At 37.6% G+C, this 13,840-nt stretch overlaps 1 protein-coding gene across 1 annotated transcript; it reads right to left on the reverse strand.

The window, feature by feature from the left end:
- Positions 1-3,271: 3,271 nt before the first annotated feature.
- On the reverse strand, positions 3,272-10,328 carry gata1a (GATA binding protein 1a). The gene is made up of 6 exons (XM_086088175.1): positions 10,164-10,328; positions 8,302-8,524; positions 6,297-6,779; positions 4,037-4,182; positions 3,810-3,935; positions 3,272-3,734 (listed from the first exon to the last, which is right to left on the reverse strand). Exons 2-6 carry the CDS (start codon positions 8,513-8,515, stop codon positions 3,453-3,455), a joined length of 1,251 nt encoding a protein of 416 aa, XP_085944301.1. The 5' UTR covers positions 8,516-8,524; positions 10,164-10,328; the 3' UTR covers positions 3,272-3,452.
- Between the last annotated feature and the right edge of the window lie 3,512 nt (positions 10,329-13,840).

A 13,840-nucleotide genomic window follows, 5' to 3' on the forward strand; every position in this document is an offset into this window, starting at 1 on the left:
ACCGTGAACGACACACACTGTTATCTTTGAGCAGCAGGAATCAAGGCATCGCATCCTGTGTAATGTCTGTCAGTTGGGGCGGCGGCGGGGCGGGGCGTGGTGACAGTTGCAGTGTCTTTTGATTTCCTGTCCGTGGCGCTTGTGTTCCACGAGTTCATATCAAGACATTGAAGACAATGTCGAGTGTTTCTCAGCCTTACTAAGCCAACGAACATATTTTACACTAGAAACAACATCACAAAAAGCAAATACAGAGAAATAATGGTGATCTCGTCCAAAAATGGTGCCCATTTTCTGACATATTATGGACCAAAACAGTGACTGAATAAAAATTGATTGATGCTTGTGCATTTTCAGCATTGTCTGCAAGTTTAAAACACAGTAGGTGTCAAATATACTGAATTTAGCGCTATATAAATAAAGATGACACGACTTGACAAAAACAAATTATTTAAATGTAAGACTAAAATGTAATTTTTTATGATTTTGACAAAGAACAGTCACAGTAATAAACATACTAAATTCTTCTAAGCACACAATGTCTTCCACTCCAGTTGCCAACTGCAGCAAGTCAGTGTGGTGGTGCCAGTTGCAGGTGACTGCTTGGAGGTCTGCTGCCCCACTGATAACTAATCAGCCATCCCCCATTCATGAGTGTGTAACCAGCTCAGCTTCTCCCCTTGAAATATACAAATCCAATCCCAATGATGTTGGGACGTTGCTTTAAACAGAAATAAAAAAAACGAATATAATGATTTGCAACTCATGTTTGATTAAATACAAAGACGATATTTAATCTCCAAACTGACAAACGTTACTGTTTTTAGCGAATAATCGTTCATTTAGAATTTTATGGCTGCAACACAGTCCAGGGCTGGAATGCAGACGGGCAAGTCTAGCACCCGCACTCTTTTACTACGAAGACACACTGTTTGTAACGCATTATCTCGCTGAAATAAGCAGGGGCGTCCATAAAAAAAACGTTGCTTGGATGGCAGCAAATTTTCTCCAAAATCTCTAATGTACCTTTCAGCATTAATGGTGCCTTCACAGATGTTTAAGGTACCCATGCCATTGGCACGAACACAGCCACTTGCTTTTGAACTCTGCGTCCATAACAGACCGGGTGGCTCTTTTCCTCTTTGGCGCTGAGAACACGACGCCCACAATTTCCGAAAACTATTTGAAATATGGACTCGTCAGACCACCGAACACTTATCCACTTTGCATCAGTCCATCTTATATGAGCTCGGGCCCAGAAAAGCCAGCGGCGTTTGTTGCTTTCCGGCCTTGCCGCTTACATGCAGTGATTTCTCCAGATTCCCTTTTGATGATATTATGGACCGTAGATGACAAAATCCTTAAATTCTTTGAAATTGTACATTGAGAAACGTTGTCCTTAAACTGTTTGCCTATTTTCTCACACGCTTGTTCATAAAGCGGTGAACCTCGTCCCATTTTTGCTTGTGAACGACTGAGCAATTCAGGGAAGCTCGTTTTATACCCAATCATGGCACCCACCTGTTACCAATCAGCCTGAACACCCGAGGGATGTTGCAAACAGGTGTTTGATGAGCATTCCTCAACTTTAATGATTGTTTAATATTTGTTAAAACAATAAATGTTATTAATTCTTGCAAATCATTGTATTTTGCTTTTATTTATTTTTAACACAACGTCCCAACTTCATCAGAATTGCTAAACTGTGGTGACTGCAGTCTGTATTAAATGTCCCTCATATGAATAGAAAAATCTGCACGCGCAATAGTTTCCCTCTTTTATTAAAGGTGCATTGTGCCATTTAAAAAGGTCATATTAAAGCTTTTTCTACATCATGCATGCTCCACCAATGCCCAGATGACTACGAAGAGCCCTGACTGTTTTACTCTGACCGCACCTATCAGCTTTAATCTTCACTTTATAGTAGAGTGTGTGGACCCTCACACTCCACAGTTTATTTGGGGAGGGGAGGGGCGGAGTTTCTCTTACCTCATTTGAAGTCATGTCTTCGTTTGTCAACTGTGGAAGGTCGCTTTAAGATCGTGCACGTACTCGCACGCGCACCATGAACGAGAGTGACACAGATGCTGCAGTCACGCTTTGGGCCAGAGGTGGCAGTCGCGAGCAAAAAAAAAGTGACAAACTGCACAAAGATCCTTTAACTTGCATAGCGCTCATACTGGGCACATTATCAAAAGCATGTGTTCACATGGCGTTGCTAATGTGACAAATAAGGACTAGAAAGTACTCATACTTGTTTTCTTTGGAGGACCAAAACTGCCAAAATTCAAAATAAATGACTAAATAAATAAATAAATGACTACAAGTGAAAATAAAAACAGATATAAAAAAGGATAATTCAAAAATTATATCCAAAAATATAAATATGAATGAAAATAAACATGCGCCGAAAAATAATAATAAATATATATACATAAATAAATACATTTGTATTTAATTTTTGGATTATATGTTTTTTATATTAAATATATTAAATTTTAGTAATTTATTTATTAATTTAGACATTTAATTTAAAAACTGCAGGTGATCACGCTACTTGGCCTACCTGCGCTGCAGGGAATTCACGCGCATAACGGAACGTATGGTGTTCCACAGGGTTCAATGCTGGGGCCGCTCATTGACCAATGAAAGGCATCTTCCAACGGCGGAGTCCAACCCAAGACACGCTTAGGACCGCCCCCATATTTGAATAACATTTTATCCTGGCAGTATGGACCAAAATACATAAATGACTAAAAAAATGACTAAAATTGAAAATAAAAACGGAAATAAAAAGATATAATCCAAAATATAAATACAAATGTATTTATTTATGTATGTATATTTTTTTGTTTTTATTTTAATTTTTATTATGTATATATTATATATTATATATTATTTAGTAATTTATTTATTTTGAATTTTGGCAGTTTTCTTTCACATGTAAAGGATTAAAAGTAGATTGTCATCGGTAAAAAGACAAAACCTTGAAAAATCTACTTTAGTACAATAACAAATTATTTATACTTTATTATTTACTGCCACTGGAAAAAAACACCTCCCTGTTAAGGGTTGTAACATACTGTAAGTCGTGCACTTGGCTTGATTTTCACCTGAGTGGGTGATCACATTTGCATAAATCACTATGCTAGCATTTAGCAGTCAAAACCCAGCACCCCCATTCCATGTAACTATTCTACACACCAAAAATCTGAGCATAGTTGAATTAACTAAATGAATGAACTGAGGAATTAAAATGATCCCAAAACGCTCATTGTCCAACAACACACGAATTCACACCATTTATTCATCTGCCTGTTGTTTACATGTCATGGTCAATTTTGCAAACAGACCGTGTCGTCATATACAAATAAGTTCACACTGTGAGTAATAGAAAAGACAGTTCCATCACATTTGCTTATATTTACATCATGAGTTGCCCTTGCCTTCATTCACACTAAAGTGGGCACCATGCCCATGTTGCGGTGGTGTGCGTACGTTAAGGGAGCAGAGGCGTGCAGAGACGATGGGCCTGGAATGAGGTGGGGCGCGTAAGTCAGGAGAGTCGCGGGGCCGATGGCAAAGGGCCCGCCGTTGTCCTCTGCGGAATGCAACTGAGCGACCTCGCCGAACGACTCCAACATGGCTGCCTTCTTACTCTTCTTGTTCTTGTTGGACACTTTCCTGTTGCGAGTCTGAATGCCGTCTTTTTTCATAGTGAGGGGTCGGTTGACCTGGGAGGAGAATTTTGATTTGCGAGTCGCTATCGGTGAAAAAAACATCGCACGATCATCATGCGAATAACTCACATTGTGAAGTTTAAAGTAGAGTCCACAAGCGTTACACACAGGCTCGCCATTCGCATTGCGTCTCCACAGTGTCGTCGTGCTCGTGTGACAGTTGGCGCACTGTGTGCCTGCCCGCTTGCTGACTATCTGAAAAACAAAAACATTTTCTTTTTTTGTAGCATGAAAATCCCTTTCATTTTGTTCCACCACCACAAAAGTGCCCCTATTAGCATATAATAAATATATACCAGTCTTTTCTTGGGTCGGATCAGAGGTCTGTTCTGCCCATTCATCTTATGGTAAAGCCCGCAGGCGTTACACAGGTAGTGGCCTGTACCGTCACGGCGCCACAGGGGGGTTGCTGTTGCTCCGCAGTTGACGCACTCTCGGGCCTCTGTTCAAACAAAAAATTCCAATGTGAAATTCACATTCGAAAGTTTTTTTCTTGTAAAGCTAAGGTGACATTCTGGATGAGGTTCTACAACAGGTGTTACCAACTTTTTTCAAAGTGAAAGCTACTTCTTGGGTAAAGATTCATGTGAAGGCCTACCAGTTTGATACACACTTCTGAAAATAACACATTTGCTCATATTGTTCACTTATTGAAGGTTCACTCTATCGTGAATTTTTATTTGGGTCCATTTATGCTGCTATTTTTTTATCCTTTCTTTCATTCAACACAATCAATTTTTAAACAAAATATAGAATATTTGGTAAATTAAGAAAGGTGTACCACGATGAGTTAAATTATTTTTGATTCTTCTTAGAAAGTCAGAAAAGACCACATTTAGTAAGGCCAATGCGTGTGTCCCCCCCCCCCCCCCCCCCCCTCAGTGCATTGCAGAAAAAGTAGACAAACTAGTTAATTGAAGGCAATTAACTTCAACAAGGACGCTCATTAAGTATTAGCAGTTATTGAAGGGGGGGGGGGGGGATAATTGACCTCTCAAATTCACCTATTCAGAAATTCACCTATTGCGGGTGGACATGGAACGTATCATCCGCGAAAAGTGAGGGAACACTGAATGTGATATTTGTTTACGTGAAGACACTCATCAAACTCATGATTTCTCACAATAATTAGGAATGTCTATAAATCTCCGCAAATATTAACATTTTCAAATGATCACTTCTACAACATTCCTAGGAAATCACAATGTCCTATCACTGGTAGGTATTTTTAGAACTAGCAAAAAAAAAAAAAAAAAGAGTTCAACTTTGCTATTTGCAGCCCTTGACATGTTTTTTTTTAATGGACCACTACATATGCTAATAATAAAGTTAAACAGGTCCTGCATCAAAAGGTTATGGGTAAAAGGTAGAATATTGGAATATTTTTTTTTTTAATACGAATGGAACCAAGTTTAATGTACGATATTACATTATTTATTTATTTATTAATGTTAAATGTTGCAAGATAATCACTCAATTATTTAAATTGGATGACACACAAATGCTATTAACCATTTGTTTTATCACCATTTACATTAAGATGAGATTTCGTTTTTTTCCACTTAACTTAAAAGAGAATTGTTGAACCAATTTAAGACTAAAAAGAAAATTGTTGACCAACTTCATTAAATTGCTTCAATTGGTAACACACAATTGAATTAAGTTAATCCAAGTTAATATATTACGTTTAATGAATTATGAGGTCATTAAGTTTAACTAATAGAGTTAATTAAACTTAATATATAAATTTTGGATTAACTCAATTCAACCGTGTGTAACCATTTGAAGCAATTCAATTAATCTGGTCAACAATTCTCTTTTTAGAGTGTACACGGTGTTGAATTAGCTTTAGCATGTTTGGATTTTTCTGCCCCGATTTGAACAAGTTTGGTTGTGCCTGCTGTGCACAAATATTTGAATGACAATATCAAAGAGTTCTTATTTGAATGATAGTTTGTTATTGTGGTTGTTGTTTGCAATATTCTGGTTAACTCATTTATCTACGAGAGCTGTGAGTCAAATGATTAGAAACCTTTGAAAGGTGCAGGTACTGCAATGTAAACAACAACTGTGCCAATAATAACACTACAAAATTGATTTTCTTATGCTGTATAATGTTTTGGAGGGTCTCTGTACTGTACAATATGTGCCTTTTCTATTTCTAGAAGTGCTTGATTCAAGAGCTCGCTAGTTGTGCTGGACTAGAATTGCTTAACTTGGCCATGCAAATCATGCAGTTTGGATGCTGACTCCCATCACTCCAACTCAACTCTTAAAGCAACCGCCACGGTTTTCTACAGATGAAACCCAGTGGCAGCAGATACAATGAAAACAGTAGAGGTCCCAGCATTGAACCCTGTGGAACACCATGCGCGTGAATTCCCTGCAGCACAGGTAGGCCAAGTAGCGTGATCACCTGCAGCCACGCGGGGCATATCATCGTGAATCATTTGAGTCGGGTGTGTGTTTTGACCTGATTTGATCGAACCCAGGTTAAGATTAAGAACCACTGGTCTAAGTCTAATCATGTTGAATTGTGACTGATTTTGTTCTCACCTGGTGTGGATATTCTCATTTTGCTGCGAAGTTTCGGGGAGTACGCGGGGCTGATCCAGGCACCGGGGCTGGTGTAGTAGTTGGCTGCGGCGAACTCTTGAGGGCCCGTCATGTACGGACTATAAGGGCTCAGCGCGTGCGTATGCGAGTGGGACATCTGCGTGTACATGCTCCCGACTGCAGGGGCCAGATTTAGAAAACCGCTGCAGGACGTCGACCCCCCTAGTGGGCTCATACGCTCAGTCTTCAGGGCCTCCTGAGGCTGAGGGCTCTCCCGAAGTGGAGACGAGTATACATCCCTGCATGGGGTGAGAGAGGAGGAGATCCCCGAGTACAAAGAGGTGGGGAATGTGCTTTTGCTCAGAGGGCTACTGCTCCAGGTGCTGTCTGGAGGGTTGTAGGGTGAGCCCAGGGAGTGACCGGCAGGAGCGTCCAGCAACTGGAGGTTGCTGAGGAGACTCGGTGAGGAGAACACCTGGCGGGCTTTTGGACAGATAAACAGGTCATGTAAAGCCTTTTGGGTCATTTCAAAATTGGAGGACATTTTGTGTCTCATATGAAATTTTAAATCAACCTTCCACTAAATACAGAAACTTGAACTTGGTGTGTAAATTATAGAGTAGCCGTCCTGAGACTATATTAAACTGTATCTTATATTAAAATTAGGGCTGTCAGGCGATTACATTTTTTAATCTTAATTAATCGCATGACTTTAATAGTTAACTCATAATATATAATACAATTGAATTAAAACTTTTTTTAAAAGTACTTTACTGTGAAAAACGAGTGTGATATTGATTTGTGTTGAGGTCATTTTTCTGCCACTAGATGGCATAATTGCATTTGTAAGATGTGGGGTGTCAGGCGATTAAATGTTTTATTGTAATTAATCGCATGACTTTAATAGTTAACTCCCAATTAATCACACATGTTATACCTTGTTCTAAATGTACAATACAATGCAACATTTTCATACTCTTGTTAACATAAAATTGGAAAAAATGTTTAACTAATAGAAATATGGCTGCATCTTTTAGTCATTGATACAGTAATTTCTGAATCTATAAATACAATAAAATGTAACATTTTCATACTCTTGTTAACATAAAAAAAAAAATAATAATTAAACTAATAGAAATATGGCTGCATCTTTTAGTCATTGATACTGTAATTTCATAATATATAATAAAATTGAATTAAAACTAAAAATGATGTACTGTACTGTGAAAAACGAGTGCAATATTGATTTGTGTTGAGGTCATTTTTCTGCCACTAGATGGCATAATTGCATTTGTAAGACGTGGGGTGTCAGGCGACTACATTTTTTAATTGTAATTAATTGCATGACTTTAATAGTTAACTCCCAATTAATCACACATGTTATACCTTGTTCTAAATGTACAATACAATGCAACATTTTCATACTCTTGTTAACATAAAATTGGAAAAAATGTTTAACTAATAGAAATATGGCTGCATCTTTTAGTCATTGATACAGTAATTTCTGAATCTATAATACAATTGAATTAAAACTAAAAATGATGTACTGTACTGTGAAAAACGAGTGTGATTATTGATTTGTGTTGAGGTCATTTTTCTGCCACTAGAGGGCATAATTGCATTTGTAAGACGAGACAGCTCAGCACCTCTTTCTTTTCATAGAGCTATCTAATCTTTAACATGAAGTAACGTGAAATTCTCCACATTTAAACAATTGTAAAATACAACTTGACCCCAGTCTCCGCAAATATATGCATTGTTATTAAATTTATTACTGCTAAATTTTAACGTGGACCTACAGGCTTTCCAAGTAAGTAAATTGTGTCATTAAAGGAACTTTAAATTAACTCCAAATTAATGCACTAATTTGGACACCCCCAATTAAAATATATTTTTTAAAAAAAAATGTATCTAATGGGCCAGTTTTTCAAAAATGTTGATCCCAATTCTGAAATGACCCTTTTATCATACTGCGAAATGATTCAAAGGGTGTTTGGACACTGACCCGAGCTGTTCCTGTAGGTGGATGCCGTTCGATTCTGAGTCGGGCTGGAGAAAAAGGACGACAGGTTGGTGTAGTCCGTGTCCTGACTTGAAAAGAAGGCGTCTCCGTCTTCCACCGGAGGCAGCAGACCGGACTCAGACGAGAAGGCCGCCAGAGGATCTGAGCCCAGCAGTGATGAAGACACCCAGTGAGATGGCTCTGAAGAATCCTCCATGCTGCCTCACTGTACGTACAGAAGGTGCGAAAGTGAAAGTAAGTGGTCGTCCGTCTCTGCTTGTCCTGTGGTTGGTTCAGCCTGTAAACCACAGGTGTCAAACTAAAGGCCCGGGAGCCAGATCTTGGCCGCCACTTCATTGTTTGAGGTCAAGTCAAGTCAAGTCATCTTTATTCCACTAAAGCAACTAAATGATGTCTACCGGTACTTGAAGTTTCTTGCTAAATGAAATTGCCTTTTCATTTTAGCAGAATATAATACAACATTACAAGCATTTTTTTCCAACATCAAGTCACTTTCTTACTTTAATTCAGGGGTGTCAAACTCATATTATTAGCGCAAGGGCCGCATGGAGGAAAATATATTATCAAGTGGGCCGGATCGGTAAAATAATGGTATATAACTTAAAACAATTGCCGTCAATTATACGCAGATTTTCGCGATTTGTGGGCCAGCCCTAAATTACGGAGCTCAACTGTAATCATATTGTTCCCAAAAATAACACGAATGCAAATGGATATGTTTTGATTGTGACCGTCTGATTAATTGGTGATTCCAATTTTTTGTTTACTTGACAAAATGAATACGGCTGTCAGAAAGCTTCAGGCACGTATCCCATTTACAGAACTTGAAATTATATATATTATGTTCACTTAGGCCACAGTTTCCACTCAGCGATGATGTGAATGTTTGTCTTTATATGTGCCCTGTGATTGACTGTCTTTGACCCAAAGTCCCTGAACAAAATAAGCGCCATAGAAAATGGATGGATCAATGGACAAGTTTAATCCTTTAATGGGCAAAACAAATATTTTGTAACTTAAAATGGACTCACCTGATTCCGAGGCAGCAATTTCCCACCCAAAAGTTACATTATAGTCATTTTAACAGCAAATGTATAATGAAATAGTACCAGCCACTATCATCCTCATACATTATCATCGTTAAATAATGGTAATTGTTCAAGATGCAAAGTTAGCTCATACATTAGCTATGTTCTGTTTTGTAGTATTTTGAAGTGTCTGTTGAGGGTTTAATTTGATTTCATTATAATACATTAGTCATTGTTAGGGATGGGCATATACCAATACCAGGAATCAATATCAACATAACTTAGAAATGATAAGAAAATAAAATTGACACTAATTTCATTCAATTATAAGAAGAAAAAAAAAATTAGGATATAAAATTCTATCTTTAAAAATTATCTCTTGTCTTTTGGGGAAATGTTATTTATCAAAATCAAAAATACTAGTGGTATCGGCACTTTTTCACGGTATCGGTGACTACTCAAGAGTTGAGTATTGGTATCGGTCTGAAATAAAGTGATATCAGCCTCTGAATTTAAGCAATAAAGAATGTATTACTCCATGTAGAAGCGTACTTTTTTTTTTTAAATGCCGTTGGCACATAATGTTCAGTTGATGACTCGTGAGAGCATGAGACAGTTATATCTGATAAATTGACACTAGAAATATGTCAACAAGAAATGTGCCAATGTAATATAAATCATTGTGAGCCCATCAAAAGAGATGATATTCAAGAATTTCAACTAACTAAACTACACATGCATATTTGATATGATATGCAAATACTTTGATCAGCAGCCACTGCTGACAGTGAGTTGTGTGTCAGTTGGCTGACCTACCTTATGAGATGCAACCGCCGAACTGCAGGCTTCAAATGTTTAGGATGAAGTGAGTCCTGCCAGGTCGAGACTGCCACAACTTGACTGACCTTGACTAAAAAAGAAAAAAAGAAAAAAAAAAGGTTCTTCGACCAACAGTAACGTTTCGGGCCCACAAGTGTGTGGGAGGGACTGGGGGCAACTTTCAGAGAGAGAGACACACCCACCTCCCCCAAAAATCCACTATAGTCTTAATGTGTGGAATTAATACCTTAGAAGGAGTCTAAATGATATGCAAATATATTGATGCATTTTTTTTTTAAGGTTTCACCTTTTAGAGTTCTTTAAGTATTATGAATAAAAATAAAATAAAATACTGTGAATACTGAGAACACCAAAACGATACATCAGATCCAAACTTTATAAACAATCAATTCAATGATGGACACAAACGTGCAGATTATTGTGAGAAGTATGCAAGGGCATTTGGAATATTATATATACATGCCTCAGCCTAAATGCTCACAGTGACAGTGAATAAAACAAATATTATAAGTAGGTTACAAAGAATGATTTTTTGTGACATGGCGATGCAAAGCACTGCAGTGATGGCGAGAGATACGGTCTGATACGAACGCGGTCTGGATAGGCACAAGTCCACACTGTGGCCGCCATTTGATAGTCAAAGCAGCGCCGCCCCTCTCTTCTCTTTGTTCATTTACAGTTTTCAGGGAAATTAGGGGAACAAAAAGAAGAAAAGTTTGATGCTAAGTGTGGCAATTAAACCACACTGTTAAGTGAAGAGGTTAACAGGAGAAGAGAGAAATGTGGAGAAATATGACACACGGTTGTGACGCTCAGCTAAATCCCCACCTTTGAATGTTTGTCAAGGGAGGTGTGCAAAAGACAACAAAAATGGAAACAAAATGAGTCCCTTTTGGCAACTTTTGTGTCCCGTACAAGTTACTTGTACTTTTAATTTTGCTTGAAGCGAGAGAAAGTTGATCAAGTCCCCCACTGACATGTTCAGTTTTTTTTTTGTGCTAATTTCTTAATCAATAACAGACACTTTGTTTAAGTCAACATGCTCTAATTTAGTTCGTTTTTAGCAAGAAATTAGCAGCAAGCGTTTTTCCCAAAGCCTCGGCGTGTTCATAGATGTTACATGGAATTGATAGTCGTTTCTTAACTTTCTTGTCTAACTCTTCTTGCCCAACTAAAAGTAGACGTAAACCAATAACACACAGTGGTTCTTGTTCAAATAAAGTTAACTGTTAAAATTTTTTTAAAGTTACGCGGCTATTCCACTTTACAAAGAGACTAGCGTTCTCCGAAACAGACAATTTGACTAACTACCGCGTAGTTTTGTCCTAGCATAAAACATAGCTCTCGTTAGCATATTAGCACTGTATCAATTCTCATTGGAATTAGCACAAAACGGCAGGGAAACAACTCCAGTTCACAATCGTATCTGTCCACAAGGCACAAAATGAAACCTTTGTCGATCTGACTTGGTCGTTTCTGTAATCCGGATGCTATCTTGCAATATGCCAGCTGAATTACACACTGTTAACATCTTAGCAACAGTCATTAAAAATTGAACCATTTTGTTGAGGCCAAACTTGAAAATAGTTCACAAGGCAAGCAAGAATTCCCAATACAGCATTCACAAATTTCAGACTTGTAACAGAAACAGTCTGTGTGAATTCTTCTTCTTCTCAATTTTATTATTATTATTATTATTATTATTATTATTATTATTATTATTATTATTATTATTATTATTATTATTATTATTATTATTATTATTATTATTATTATTATTATTATCAGATGTTCAAAATTACAGGAATCAACATTCTTAACATTGACTATTTGTACTTTTTATGTACTTTTTTTATGTGTGTGTGTTTGAGTATTATTATGAAATATATAGCATACACACTGTATATATGTTATACGCATTGCTCCTCATCCGCAATATAATAACTTGCACAGCCTTATTGTTAATAAAATCTAAGACAATGGTTGTATAGAATTATTTTTTCTTTGCTAAGATAATTACGCTCAATTTTGATTGTCACTGTATAACAATTATTCATTTTAGATTTTACGTTTATTATTATGATGTGTTAAAAACGGTTATATCTATCTGTCTTCTGTATGTTTGATGACTTGTATCTTGTACAGACAAGCTACAGCATACCTTGACCTAATTACTAAAACAATATTGAAAGGTGGCAGAATAATCAGAGGGTTAATTGTGTTTTTGTGCCTATGCATATAACCCTTACTAGACTTCCATTTACGGGACGATGGTGTTCATATGTTTTGGTACAAGTGTGAGTGCAGTGATGAGCATGTGTGAGTGAGATGAGCCCAACTGGGCAGGGATGTGGCTTGCGCTGCTGAGCGAGTGGGCTGCTCCGCTTAGATAAGTGCTTATCAAGATGGAAGGAGGAGGCCTGCAGGACTCAACGCTGTCATACACTCACACCCGCGTACACACAAGACAGCGGCCGCACTTTCGCATACAGTGCAAGCAAATACAAGTATGGCACTCATTTATTGGAATACAACACAGAAATGGTTTTAATTAACAAAGTATCATCACTTTTGGACATTATTAGTACATTAAGTGGGATGGCACTCATTTGCTGTCAGTAGTAAATTCAGAGGACTGACCAACAATTCCCAGGAAATCAACTTGTGTGTAGGCAGTGCTCTTATCTCTGCCACACAGGGCCTACTGGGACAGTGTATACACGCACACACATACAAACACACACAAACTCAACTTTGCCACTTCTGGCTCCTTGGGTCTTTATTATTTGTCCTTTCAAAAAGCAAGTAAACCTGCTTTTCCAAAATCTTGAGCAAGCATTTACTCGAATACTTCGAGCCTTTGAGAGCATTTGATACTGTAAACCATGATATATTGATTAGTAAATTGGAGCATTGCGGTATTAGGGTAAATCTAAAAGGATAAAAACGAATTATAGCTAAATCTAAAAATAGAAGGTGTAGATATAGAAAGAGTAAATGAGATTAAATTCCTGGTGGTAATTGTTGACAATAAAATTTGCTGGAAACCACACATTAACTCCTCCGACTTGTTTTCCTTCTTTCCTTATCCATCCAATGATATGCCTTAGCAATTGCACATATATGCAAATTAGCATATTTTCTTTGGTAATGTACAATTAACATATCAATGCAGTGTTTTTGACATAATTTAAAATTATTCATTTATCCACTTACTAACTACCCATGATGAAGAGCCTTAGCTAAATCAAACACACAAACTCGTAGCTCATGGAGATACGTAGACATTGGTTTCTTTCTTGTCATTTGTGAACTCGAAAACTTCCTTCTGCACCACTCACTCACCCTTTTGAGTAAAACCACCAAAAGCAAAAGTTATAGGCTACTGTTCTGAGGTCTGGGGTTTGCTGCTGCCTTTCTCTGCCTATGTGATGTGCTCCCAGGCTACAGGTGGAGGGAGAGGGAGATTGGAGCGTTTTACAGTGTGTACTGTAAAGCATCATCTCGCGACCAGATATTTGGAGTTTTCTTTTTTTTTCCTTAACATTGATTTGACAGAGAAGCTGTGCCAGAGCAGGTATGCACCCATTGATGTTTGCGGAGTTCCGTTCATAGGTATCTTTTTTTTTTTTAGGTACTGTAAATCGGATCAT

Source organism: Leptonotus elevatus, chromosome 10 (genome assembly GCF_054856555.1).
Source record: "Leptonotus elevatus isolate MCC_2025b chromosome 10, RoL_Lele_1.0, whole genome shotgun sequence".
NCBI classification, from domain to species: Eukaryota; Metazoa; Chordata; class Actinopteri; order Syngnathiformes; family Syngnathidae; genus Leptonotus; species Leptonotus elevatus.

Coding starts and splice junctions, on each gene's coding strand:
- gata1a (XM_086088175.1), bottom strand. CDS start 8,515: ATGGAGGATTCTTCAGAGCCATCTCACTGGGTGTCTTCATCACTGCTG. Junction 6,780..8,301: donor CACCTACAGGAACAGCTCGG/GTCAGTGTCCAA, acceptor TCTGTCCAAAAG/CCCGCCAGGTGTTCTCCTCA. Junction 4,183..6,296: donor AATGAGAATATCCACACCAG/GTGAGAACAAAA, acceptor TTGTTTGAACAG/AGGCCCGAGAGTGCGTCAAC.